Consider the following 12497-nt stretch of genomic DNA (forward strand, 5'->3'; position numbering starts at 1 on the left):
CTCTGACAACCGTGACACTTGTAACTGGCGAACGCACACGCACTAGGCCAATGACCAGCAGAACCACACCTCCAACAAGAGTTTCTAGAATTTTGATTTTCACTACTCCTATTCACGAAAGTTTTAGGCCTATTTTGACTTTTCACATTGATTTTCGCAATGTCCCCACGAGGTTGCACAAATAGGCTTGACTGCGATTCGGCCTGTTCCAGCCTGAGCGCTGACGCATAAGCTTCGTCAAAGTCCAATTCCTCCGACAACAATTTCTGCCGGATAGTTTCATTAGAAATGCCGGAAATCACTTTGTCCCTCAAAGCGTCTTTCAAAAAGGTACCAAATTTGCACGAACTAGCCAAATGTTTTATTGAAACCACAAACTCCGCTATGCTTTCGCCCGGCTTTTGCACACGAGAGTAGAATACATATCGCTCCGCCACAACCAACTTCTTGGGCGCATAATGTAATTTCAACAACGCTGCAAGTTCATCATAGGTCTTAGAATCTACCTCTACCGGTGATAATAAATCGGATAGGACCGATAAAACCCTGGGACCAATAACTGTAATTAAAACCGACACCTCGTTCTCCTTCTTAACATTGTTCGCTTTGAAAAAATGTTTCAGGCGCAACAAATAGGGCACAATGTCCTCCTCACTTGGATTAAATTCAGAAATCCTGCCAACACTAATACTCGCCATTTTTAATCATCTCAACTATAATACGCACTAAAACAACAACTGTTATCGCGTACTACCCTAACTATGATAAAAAGGTTTATTACCGACTGCGCCAAAATGTCGTAACCTAACGTTACGCTAGAAAAGTGGACGATATAGCAAGAGAACCACTTACGTTCGTTGGTGGACATAGAAGAAGGAGCCTTGACGAATCATCCCACTTCAGGGCTCAGTGCACAGTGCAGCCACCCCGCAAAACATAATAACTCTTCCGTTACTAATAATTATGACTGTTCATATATGAAACTATAATGACTTCTACTACAAACACTTATGAAGAATTTGAAATATACAAGGCAGTCAAAACAGATGGTCAAAATGTTTTAAATCACAAACTCTCATTCCAATCGAATTCCATTTATAACACCGCAATCAAAATACTGGATGGGGGAGGAAGAGAGAAGGAATGAATGCGAGCCGGCAGTGATAAGGAGACAATGGCTGACGTCATACCGTTAGACCACTGACCACCAGTTCGAGTTACAACTTCCACCCGGTCGCGTCACCTGTCTCGTGTTCCCGAGTACTCGGTATTTTTAATGTTAAATGTTCGTGTCAATGTGTGTTTTCATGTGTTCGTGTTCTATGTACTTATGACGACCTTCATATATGGAAGTGAATAACGACGCCTTGTACGGCCTGAAGATGGTTCCCTGTGAACCGAAACTATAGTTGCCACAAGCAGCATAATGGATTACTGAATGCAGGTATTTAAACCATTATAAATATTCAAACGTAATCCGGAGGCTAACAACTCTTAAAAATGAAATTAGACGTTGAGCAAACAAAACTAGCCTACCAGTACAAGGACGTCAAACTTAAGCTATGTAGAACTAGCGAAAACATAAAATTCATCAAGACATGCTTAGAACACAATCTAATCCCTAATTATGTTAGAGTCAGAGTTAGTGGAAAATCAAAAGCTGCATTAAAAGCTAAAAAACAGCACAATCCCAGTGGATAAAGAATGAAATAAAAGAATTATATTCTAAGAAAAGTAGGTTGAATAAACTTTTATTACAAAAACATTTAAAACTTTTAAATAGTTTGCATGTCACTCAACAGAGCAATATTTTTTGTGAAATTAATGAACAAGTAAGCAGGAAAATGTTAAAGAAACAATCTACACAGAAAAAGAAAATTAAGAACTTAATGGAAAAACAAATCAAACAAGACATCATTAACTGCTCTCACGTTTTTTATCAAAGAGTTATTAATAACACCGAAATTCAATTTAATGAAGAAGAAACTAATCTTCTCAATAAAGGACTTAATTTTAATTTTCCTGACAACAAGAAATCGAGTTTATTCTCAGAGCTTTTAAACACCGAAGCATCAATTAAAGGCATTAAATCAGACGAAGTCCGTGAGTCGGCTAGAATACTGATTGGCAATAAAGCAAAAAATATATGGAGGAAGTCGCCAGGCACGAGGAAACATGACAAGTTCAACTCCATGAGGCACGCTTTGAGAAGCGTCAGGAACAAACTTGCCGAACTTGACGCTCTAGTAACTAAAGCTGATAAGGGCAGTTCAATAGTAATTCTGTACAAAGCCGATTACATAAACAAAGTCTCAGATTTCATTATCAAAAATAATATAATACATTTAAATAAAGATCCAACCCCTGACAACGCCAAAGAAATAAATAGAGCTATCTCTTCAAGTAAATATTTACTTACACAAAATGAAATTCATGTATTGAAGGTAACAAATCCCCAAGCACCCATTCTTAGAGGTTTACCCAAGATTCATAAACCTGATATACCAATTAGGCCCCTCGTCAATTTCATGCCTTCCCCTGCTTATAAAATAGCAAAAATGTTGGACAAAGTTATTAGGAAGGAAATAGTATTAGAAAACAGCCATAGTATAAAAAACAGCATTGAATTAGTCGAACAGCTAAAAAATCACGTAATAAAAGGAAACCAAAAATTAGTTTCATTTGACATAGTTAACCTTTACACCAACGTACCAGTTCAAGAAACAATAGCCATCTTTGGAAACTCAAAACTTTCTAAAAACGCAATAGATGAACTCATTAACCTCACAAGAATTGTATTAAAACAAAACTATTTCAGATTCCAAAATGACTTCTATGTCCAAAAAGATGGCCTAGCAATGGGTTCACCCCTCTCCAGTATATTATCAGAAATATTTTTGAACCATATCGAAAATGAACATCTATTTTCTGATACCAACCGCTTTCGAGAGAAAATAACATTTTATTATAGATATGTTGACGTCACTATCGTTCTTTTCAATGGCAACAGCAGACAGTTATCTTTGTTATGCAAATATTTATGCAATATGCATAAAAAAATCGAATTCACGCTTGAAGAAGAGAAAAACAACTCATTAAACTTTTTGGATTTAACAATAACCAAGAAAAACGACCAATTCTCATTCAAAGTCTATAGAAAACCAACTTGTACCGACCAGACTATCAATGCAGATTCACACCACCCACATTCACATAAGATTGCCGCATACAACAGTTTTGTTCACAGGTTGCTCTCAATACCAATGAATGATGATGACTATAAAGAAGAAGTCAACATAATAAAATACATAGCGGTTGCAAATGGTTTTAACAGCAGTTTAATAGACAATTTAATTTACAAACACTCAAATAAAACCTCTAAAGCCCCTAATCAGAAACATTATATCTCTGCTAAGTATGGTTTGTCATTAAGCCACACTTTTAAAAATGTCATGACCAGAAATAATATAACAGTTTCATTTAAAACTACAAACAAGCTCGGATCCTTATTGAAAGAGCGGCAACAAACGAATTCCACTGTTTATGACAAGTCTGGGGTTTACAAATTAAACTGTAGCGATTGCCCAAAATATTACATCGGACAGACTTCACGCTCTTTCAAGAAGAGGTTCAGAGAACATATCCCCAAGAAAACTACAGGCCCACAAACTTCAAATTTCGCAGAGCATTTAATTTCACTCAACCACAACTATGTAAACATAAATAGTAATATGGACGTTTTACATCTTTCCCAAGACCGATCAACCATTAACACTTATGAAGAATTTGAAATATACAAGGCAGTCAAAACAGATGGTCAAAATGTTTTAAATGACAAACTCTCATTCCAATCGAATTCCATTTATAACACCGCAATCAAAATACTGGATGGGGGAGGAAGAGAGAAGGAATGAATGCGAGCCGGCAGTGATAAGGAGACAATGGCTGACGTCATACCGTTGCTAGTGTTCAAAGTAAACTAGTTACAAACACTTTTTCACGTTGGTTTATTGGTTGTACAAAATTTTAGGCTATATTATATGAGCTAGCAGAAAAATTGTTCTCCCCCCCCCCCCCAAAAAAATTCCCGTAGCGCAAACACGCCAAATCCCCCCCCCCTCTGGGCACCCCTGCTTTGTGGAAAATATTGACAAAGAGCGGGAAACCTCGACACTCAGCAACTGGGGCATGTGTAGACGCGCCTTGAGATAAATGAGGAATATGCAAAGAATTGGATGAAATGCCCAGAAACCATTACTTATACGTAAGGGGCAAGCCTGGAACCAGAGGATTTCAGAACCCTACATAACTACATAAATTTGACGATGGAAAGAGCTTGAAATTTGTGGTGTAAATTAAAGGGCTACAAACTCCCATCATAGGTAAAGGCCAGAAAATACTATCTTTCATGACATTTTTAACTTAACCAATGATTTCAATAAAACATTGCGCTCATTGAATTGCAGATATGGTGATTCAAATTTAATCTATTAGAATCTAAACCGGGTGTTCAAAAAGTATGGACACCTCTTAATCTCTTTTTAACCGAATTGGTTAGAAAATTATGACATAACGCAAAAGTAAAACTTTGCACAACAACATAAGTGTATAAACTAAACACAAATTTTTGCAAGCATTACCATTTTTTACCTCCACTGGGGGACAGCCCATGAGGAGTAAGTACAAAATCTTTAACGTAAGCATAGGCTGATTTGATATGCACATCATTTTAAAGGACTGGATAAATGGAGTTCAATGCCGGAAACCACATCTCAAAAGGTTCACCCGTTGCAAAATGGCGACCATGTAAAGCGTCTATTGATATTGGTGTTCAAACAAGTCAGGAAACCCCTTTATTTATTTTATTAATGAACACTGAGCAATGAAACTATAGGATTACGTCCTCACTGTAGTTACTGACGTTTTGGTCATTTTAACTGTCTTTACGCTTTGCAGAGGGGACGACGTCTTGCAGAGGGGGGACATCTTGCAGAGGAAGTAAACAAATTTTAATGTAAGCATAGGTCGAATTATACCTCATTTTGAAGTAGTGATGGGCGATACGGGTCAATGTATCGATACTGCGTATCGATACTTATCGGGACGTGGTGTATCGATACGTGTATCGTATCGTATCCTCATGTATCGATTTTTATCTATAGCGGATAAAATATCGCATCGTATTGTTTATTTATAATTTTAAAAAAAATTAAATATCTCAAATATACAAGCTGCATAGACAAATACTATGTTACTTACAAGCTTGTAAAGAGGGTTATAATAGGTTATTAATAACTTATTATATTATAAGACCTTCCTGTGTCTTTTTATTTGTATCAAACATACATACATAACCTCCAAATTCCGGTAAACCCTCAAATTGGAAAACGAAAATATTTTGTTATTGTTTTCCTAGTTTTTACACAGGGATAATTAGTTGAACCAAAAAGTACTAATAATGATGGTGGGTATGCCACTTACACATTAAATAGTATAATATGGACAATGAGGGTCCCCACTTCCATTAATGGTGGCCCTAGTTTTGAGGTTATTTGCAAAACATAGCTGAAAATACATGTTTTATCAGTGTTTTTGAAGATGCTAGGGTAAAATATAAAATTTCCACTACTACTTTTGAGGGGAGGAAGATGGGAAGACAAATTTCTTACCATAAAAATAAGATTTATATTAATAAATAAACAATACGATATTCGATACGATATTGGCTATAGGTGTATCGATACAGGCATATCGATACACTCCCACGTATCGATACAAAATATCGATACACTCCCACGTATCGATACAAAATATCGATATTTTACGGTCCTTGTATCGATACGCACATCACTATTTTGAAGGTCTTTTCATAGAACAACACATTGCTGCAAACCGGACTGAAAAAAGGGCCATTCGTTTGGAAATGACAGCCTCTCTAAGTTTATTAGCTTTATGGTGCAGCTTTAGAGACAAGAGTTAATTTTCAACCGTGTCAATTATGTTAGTGTGTTGGCTATGAGGATTTCATATGAGGAGTGTGGAGGAATAGGAAACAGCAGTAATGGTTGATTTCATTACGTAAAAACATAGTGGCGTCCCCATCTCAATGATTGATAATTGATAGTTGATAATTAGAAGTGAACAGATGTAATTGGGGACAAATATCATTATTAATAAGATTGGATATACAGTACGTACGTTTTTTTATGTTTCAGTTACTTACTTTGGAACACAATAATTAAATACCCCCCCACTGCAGCAAACCTGCCGACTAAGCGAATTTCCATTTGCCAGGATTGATTTTCAATTAATGTATTACATTAACATTTATATTTAACGAGTACCTAGGGTTGCTGCTACAGGGAAACTAATAAAGTGTGTTTTTCATTAAAACATTAATAGCTTAGTATAAAATAAATAAATCTGCCAAGTTTGATCAAAATATATAAAAAACAAGCCAACTACAACATTTTACAATATTCTCCATAAGAATAACATCGGAATTCTAAAATGAACAATAGGAAAATAGGAGAGAACAGGAAGAAATCTTGGATAGGAAAGGTCCAGAGATGAGAAAATAAAACTTGATGAGAGACAAGGAAACAATTGAGATGTTTCGGAAAGTAGCTAGGAAAAATAGGAAGAACCAGGGATACATACAGGCTTTCAAATTGAAAAAAGAAACAAACAATAAACAAAGAAAGAAAAGGAACTAAAACTTCCCCATGAAGGGAGAGGAAAGGTTAGAGTGAATCCCAATGATCCCTATCCCTCAGGGTAGTAGGGGGGGAGTCGTGCTGTTAGGGGTTTGCTGGACGAGGATTGAAAGTGGCCAAAGCGTGAGAAGAAAGAAGATTTTCACGGGAAATTGGTCTGGCACATTAAAGTCCCAGGCTTAAGCCAGGGGTGGTGGTGGGAGCTAGGGGCTAATTTATCATTTAGGTTATCGTCGATTAATTAATTACGGTAATTAATTACTTTAACAAAAAAAAAAGAAAAAAACTGCAAACTCTATTAGAACTCTTACCATCTTCACTTTTAAAAACAAAATAAAGTAATCCGAAAACTCCAAATAAAAAAGATGAATACAAATCCTTCATCTCCTATGTCTAGATTGGGCAAGATTCTGTGTGCCAGGTTCGCTAGTTGTTTCTTGAAGCACAAAGGTAAGTTTTATAGACAAACACACAACTTCAAACACCTTCACTGTTACCCCACTTTTAACTAAGTCAACTATATTATTTTTATTTTTTTAGATTTAGAACATTAAAACATTATCAGTGTTCTACAAAAGAATTTTGTGAAAACAGCATAAAGTAGACAACACTTACACTTAGAGGATGAAACCCAGCGATAGAAGATATGTATACAATACAGCCACCATTGCGTTTCTTCAAGTGAGGAAGGACTTCTTTGGACAACATAAAAGCTGATTTGACATTTACATCAAAAATTTTGTCCCACGCCTCTTCTGGACACTGTAACAAAAAAACATTGAATGAGAAAACAGATATATACATATTAATAATCTGAATTAGGTATCCTTTTAAATATCTACTCTATTTGCCGTTTTACTAAAAAAATGTACCGGTTTTTGTATGACAATTTACCAGACAAATTTTATTTCAATACCAGTACCTTCTTTTTGTCTTAGTAGTATATTTTTTGAAAATTGGTTGAAGTATTACACCTAGTGATGTAAAATACCCAGGTATTTAAAACTCAGGGTAAATACCCTGGGTATTTACCCGGGTAAATACCCAAAATCCATAAATACCCGGGTATTTTGGGTATTTATGAAATCGATTGAAATTCATTTTTATCCACCCCTAAATATGTTATTGTTATCATTACATGATAAATTAGGATAGTCTATAACACCTTTTACAGTAACTTGAAGCTTTGCTAGTACCTTTTATTTAAAGATTTAGCACTTTTTTTTATGAAATCAAGACAACACCTCATCAGAGAAATAGTGAACCTAAACCTAATTCTACTGTTATTAAATTATGATAGTTAAAAAAATTTGTATTTTGTAAAATGGCTAGACAGACCCAAGGCCTGATTGATGTAGGCAGAATGGCAGAATACTGAAAGTACAGTAGACTCCCTCTTATCCGGACTCCTCGGGACCGAGGCTAGTCCAGATAACGGTTTTTCTGGTTAAACTGACGTCCCCAAAAACTTGTTAAAACGGAAACCGTGTACCGGTACTGTCATATTCGACTTAAATTTAGGAGAGCATTGTATTTAGATACGTGATCACTGGTCTCAAATCTTTCCCACGAGAACAGTCGTTTCAGTACCGCTCACTTCTTGCCAATCTAGTCAGGTTAAACCAATGGGCTGATAAAAATTGTCCGGTTAAAAGGTGTCCGGATAAGAGGGAGTCTACATTAAACTTTTCTGTGTTACCGCTTAGTTGGGAACAATGATATATTTGGATAAACCTACTAAAAAATGTATCTCCTGTTTTTTTGTCTAACTTTGATATATTTTTGAAAGATTTATTGTGCTATAGATTCAAATTTGTTGTATCACAAGTTTATGAAATTAGTTTTATTTTTATTTTGATACCAACAAAAGATCTAGAACAAAAATATTATTAAATCCTGCCATCCTACAGTTTGAATTTTAATTATTTTCTTAAGTTTTTTACACATAGGCCACTACTAGGTTAAATTTTCCTGTCTTTCTAAATAATAATTATTATTTTACAAATTATTTTTCTTCACTTTTAATAAAATAAATTCATCTATCTATCATAGAAATTAAAAAATCATAAGTAGTCAGGACCAGTGCAACCATGCGACCAGAGTATTTATGCCGATTATGCTTTATGCTCAGACCTGGGTATTTATGGTGATCATACCAAGAAGTAAAATGCTAGTAGTGACCATATAAAATTTTGTTTAACACATTTTATAATCATTTTGCTATCTTTTCAAGGTAATAATTGCAAAAAAACATCTCAATCTTCTCTAACTTTAATACAAATTATAAATACCCAGTTTTTGGGTATTTACCCGGGCCTGGGGTAAATACCCAGGTAAATACCCAATTTATATTTACCTACCCACTGGGTATTTACCCGGCCCACATCACTAATTACAACCCAAGTCTGTGGTATAAATGTACCTACCCCAAGTATATAGTTAATTTAAAATTAACGGGGAAATAAAAATTTGCCAATTAGTCTCACAATTTGATAACCAGGCTATGTCAGTTTCTAATTGGTTCTGGTTCACATTAACAAGTTATTTGAAGAGACGGTCTCTGGTGAATTCCGTGCGGCGCAGATATATTGCGTATAATCGCACTCGATTCTTCCGTCTGCACGCACTTGACACAACTTCGTAGGGCGTGCGTTTCGGCTGTCGCTATTTTCAACTACTCACTGACTGTTTGTGAAAGGATTCTTTCTTATATAGGGAAGGCAAAAACTCCTGAAGGTTCTACTGTTTTCAATTTCGGCAATTCTAGGTAACGGTGTAGGGGCTGGTTGCGTTTCACAAGGTTGTTGCAGTTCCAGGTAAAGACTACGCCCCCCGTACATTGTTGAAAACAACCTTGTGAAACGCAACCAGCCCCTAATCCCTTACCTAGAATATCCGAAATTGAAAACAGTAGAACCTAGAACCTTCTGGAATTTTTGCCTTCCCTATATAAGAAAGAATCCCTTCACAAACAATCAGTCAGTGATTAGTTGAAAATGGCAACAGCCGAAACGCGCGTCCTACGAAGTTGTGTCAAGTGCATGCTGACGGAAGAATCGAGTGCAATTATACGCGATTCAACAAGCTATGATGTAAAAGCAAGAAGTTAATTTTGAAATGGTCAAACTTGACAGTTATTGTGATTTATCTGTTTTTTTTTTAGTTTTCATGAAAGAAAAAACATAAATTTCTTACGTCTAAAACTGGACCAACTGTAGGATTTACTGCTGCATTAGAGACCAGTATATCAATTCCTCCAAAGTTGTCAATTGCCTAAAAAACAATTAAACAAAATAGTTAAGCCTTTTAAGGATTCATGTTTTACAACGTTAATATAAAATAATTGTATGTTCAAACAATAAAAATAATAATAATAATCAATATATAAATTATTATGATTTTTTTTTTTTTTACCAGGCAGTGATTCAAAATCTGAGATTTGGCGCTAATTGTACATGCTGGACCAAACTTTGTACTCCTATCAAAGAAAATAATTTATTTCGTAAATTAAAATTTGTGTTCACAAACAAGGTTCTCAAGCTGTATTTCCCGCAGTCTTCCGAGCAAACAAACGACTAATGTCCTACTGGTTAGCTGTCATGCTTGCCATTTCACATGTACCAACTATAACTACCATGAACTTTTTTGGACCACTTTTCAAAGAAAGGGTTTGTAAGGATATGTTATTCACAGAAGTCAAGAACCAAACAATAAATAAAACTTCAGAAAATACCTAGCAAAAACACTTTTAACACTCAAACAAACCCTCAGCTCTGAGCTCCCTACACAAAATGGCTCATTACATCTGCTACTTGAGCTAGCTAAGCTGAAGACCCGCCAAGAACAAACAAAACACACTTTGGCAGCAATTGAAGGTAAAATTATGTAAAGCAAGAGAATGCCTAGAATACAATCTCCCCTAGTGATACACTACCCACACTGTCTTGGAAAACCCCGTAAACCAATAAAAACAACAGAAAAAGGAAACAACTAAGGGTAATAAATAGGGATAATTTTAGTGTATCACTCCAAGTGAAGAAAAGCAAAGAAATTGACATAAAGAATATAAAAACAAAATGTAGTACACAGTACTTAACTCCAGAGCAGCTTAAATTCTATCCCTCGCCCTAAGCCCACTCAATGTGCACAACGAGAATCCCTTATCTGTGACACCGACACACCCTTCCCGTTTATAGTCTGATATTTAAGGTACAAAAAAGACCTTGCTGTACTGCTAAAAACTGCTACCAGATAAATCACTTGATACATTTGTGAACCAGCACATGGAGCTCACAAATAGGATCTTATATCATACGCTACCACAATGTAAAGAATATAACCAGGTAACAGTGTATGATTTCAACAAGACTTAAAATCATTTTTTAGGTCTGAAGAAACAAACAGACCTCAAAACATAAAATCAACTTTCCTTCCTGGATGGCACCAACTGAAACACAGTCATATACAAAGGAGTTGATGCAAAATAACAATAGCACAACAAAATATTAACTGGTTGGCTCCCAAAATTGATAAGACTTGTACACTTCTTACATGAGAAAACCCAGGCTTTAGGGCTTGGTAGAACTGTTCTACCTGTGATGATAGGAAGAATTATCGCTGATGATTAATTAGATTTTTAGGTGTTTTATAGCTGTTATCGAAGATATTAAGTGATACACAGTGACATTTTATAGTTTGTTGGTTATCTTTATTACTTCAGACTTCAGATGGACTTAGTAAGTAAATACATGTTCAAAACTGACTAACACTGCAATAGGCCTGTTGGAAAAACGAGCAGTCCTATAAATACAGCTGCGCATCACATCTCGCACATGCCAAATTTTCTGCTGGATTGCCAACCTGGCGATACGAAACATCTCCACCGTCTTGGCCACTACCAATTTGCTTCGCCGCCTGGCCTCAGAAGCAGCCACCACATCATTACCGGAGAGACAGATTTGCAGGAACCACAGTCAACGGCTAGAACATTTTGCATATTAGGTCTATGCAAATGGAAATGAATTTTTACTCGTTTGACGACTAAGATCAAATAAACACTAGAGGACCCATGCTGCTCCGCAGCGTTAAAATAAACATAATATCCGAGAAATAATAAAATTCATTATTTTTGATTGAGTAATACAGTATCTTGAGCTTAACTGATTCAAACGATCAATAGCTCAAATTAAAGCCTATAATTTACTGATTAACACGTTCCCTACTGCAATAGTACGAAATTTTTCATTCACATGCACCAGCGACGCACATATGCGACGGCCGGTTACCACCCATAGACTGCCGTCGCATATATGCGTCGGCTAGTCACATTAAAATAGACTGCGTCGCATATTTGCGTCGGCTAGTCACATTAAAATAGACTGCGTCGCATATTTGCGTTGGGGTTCTAATGTTATTACAATGCTTATATCTTTGTAACGGTCTATTTGCAGGCACTAAATTCCCTGCAGTGGTCTACAGAGATGTCTGACGCACAACTGCGTCGCTTGGTCTGTGGATATGATGACTGGTGACGTCATATGATAATTGGAAAAACTGGTCTTTACTTTTCTGCATCACCATATGTATGTATGCAGTATTTATGCTGCATTATTCTCTGTAGCTTTTATATTTGTACAGTTATAAACTGTTCTTGAATAATCTGTCTTTTTTACTTTCTTTTACCTCAAAACACAAATAAACTGTTGCATATATGCGACGTTTGGTCTATTTCAAGAAAACTATGATAATTTTCACTATTGTCTTTGCTGTAGACCGGGCGTC

At 35.9% G+C, this 12497-nt stretch overlaps 1 protein-coding gene across 3 annotated transcripts in view; it reads right to left on the reverse strand.

Moving 5' to 3' along the window:
* Positions 1-12497, reverse strand: part of LOC128983288 (dehydrogenase/reductase SDR family member 4) — a 47267-nt gene that overhangs the window by 27052 nt on the left and 7718 nt on the right. For 2 of the 3 annotated variants that reach the window (XM_054402532.1, XM_054402530.1), the window contains exons 3-4: positions 9912-9989; positions 7332-7478 (exon numbers count right to left, since the gene is read on the reverse strand). In XM_054402532.1, coding sequence (XP_054258507.1) covers positions 7332-7478; positions 9912-9989 — 225 coding nt within the window. The remainder of the gene's footprint in view (positions 1-7331; positions 7479-9911; positions 9990-12497) is intronic. The other variant, XM_054402531.1, reaches the window with a different exon arrangement.

Source organism: Macrosteles quadrilineatus, unplaced genomic scaffold (assembly GCF_028750875.1).
Source record: "Macrosteles quadrilineatus isolate MER2022 unplaced genomic scaffold, UCM_ALF_1.0 Scaffold_1__1_contigs__length_201487025, whole genome shotgun sequence".
NCBI classification, from domain to species: Eukaryota; Metazoa; Arthropoda; class Insecta; order Hemiptera; family Cicadellidae; genus Macrosteles; species Macrosteles quadrilineatus.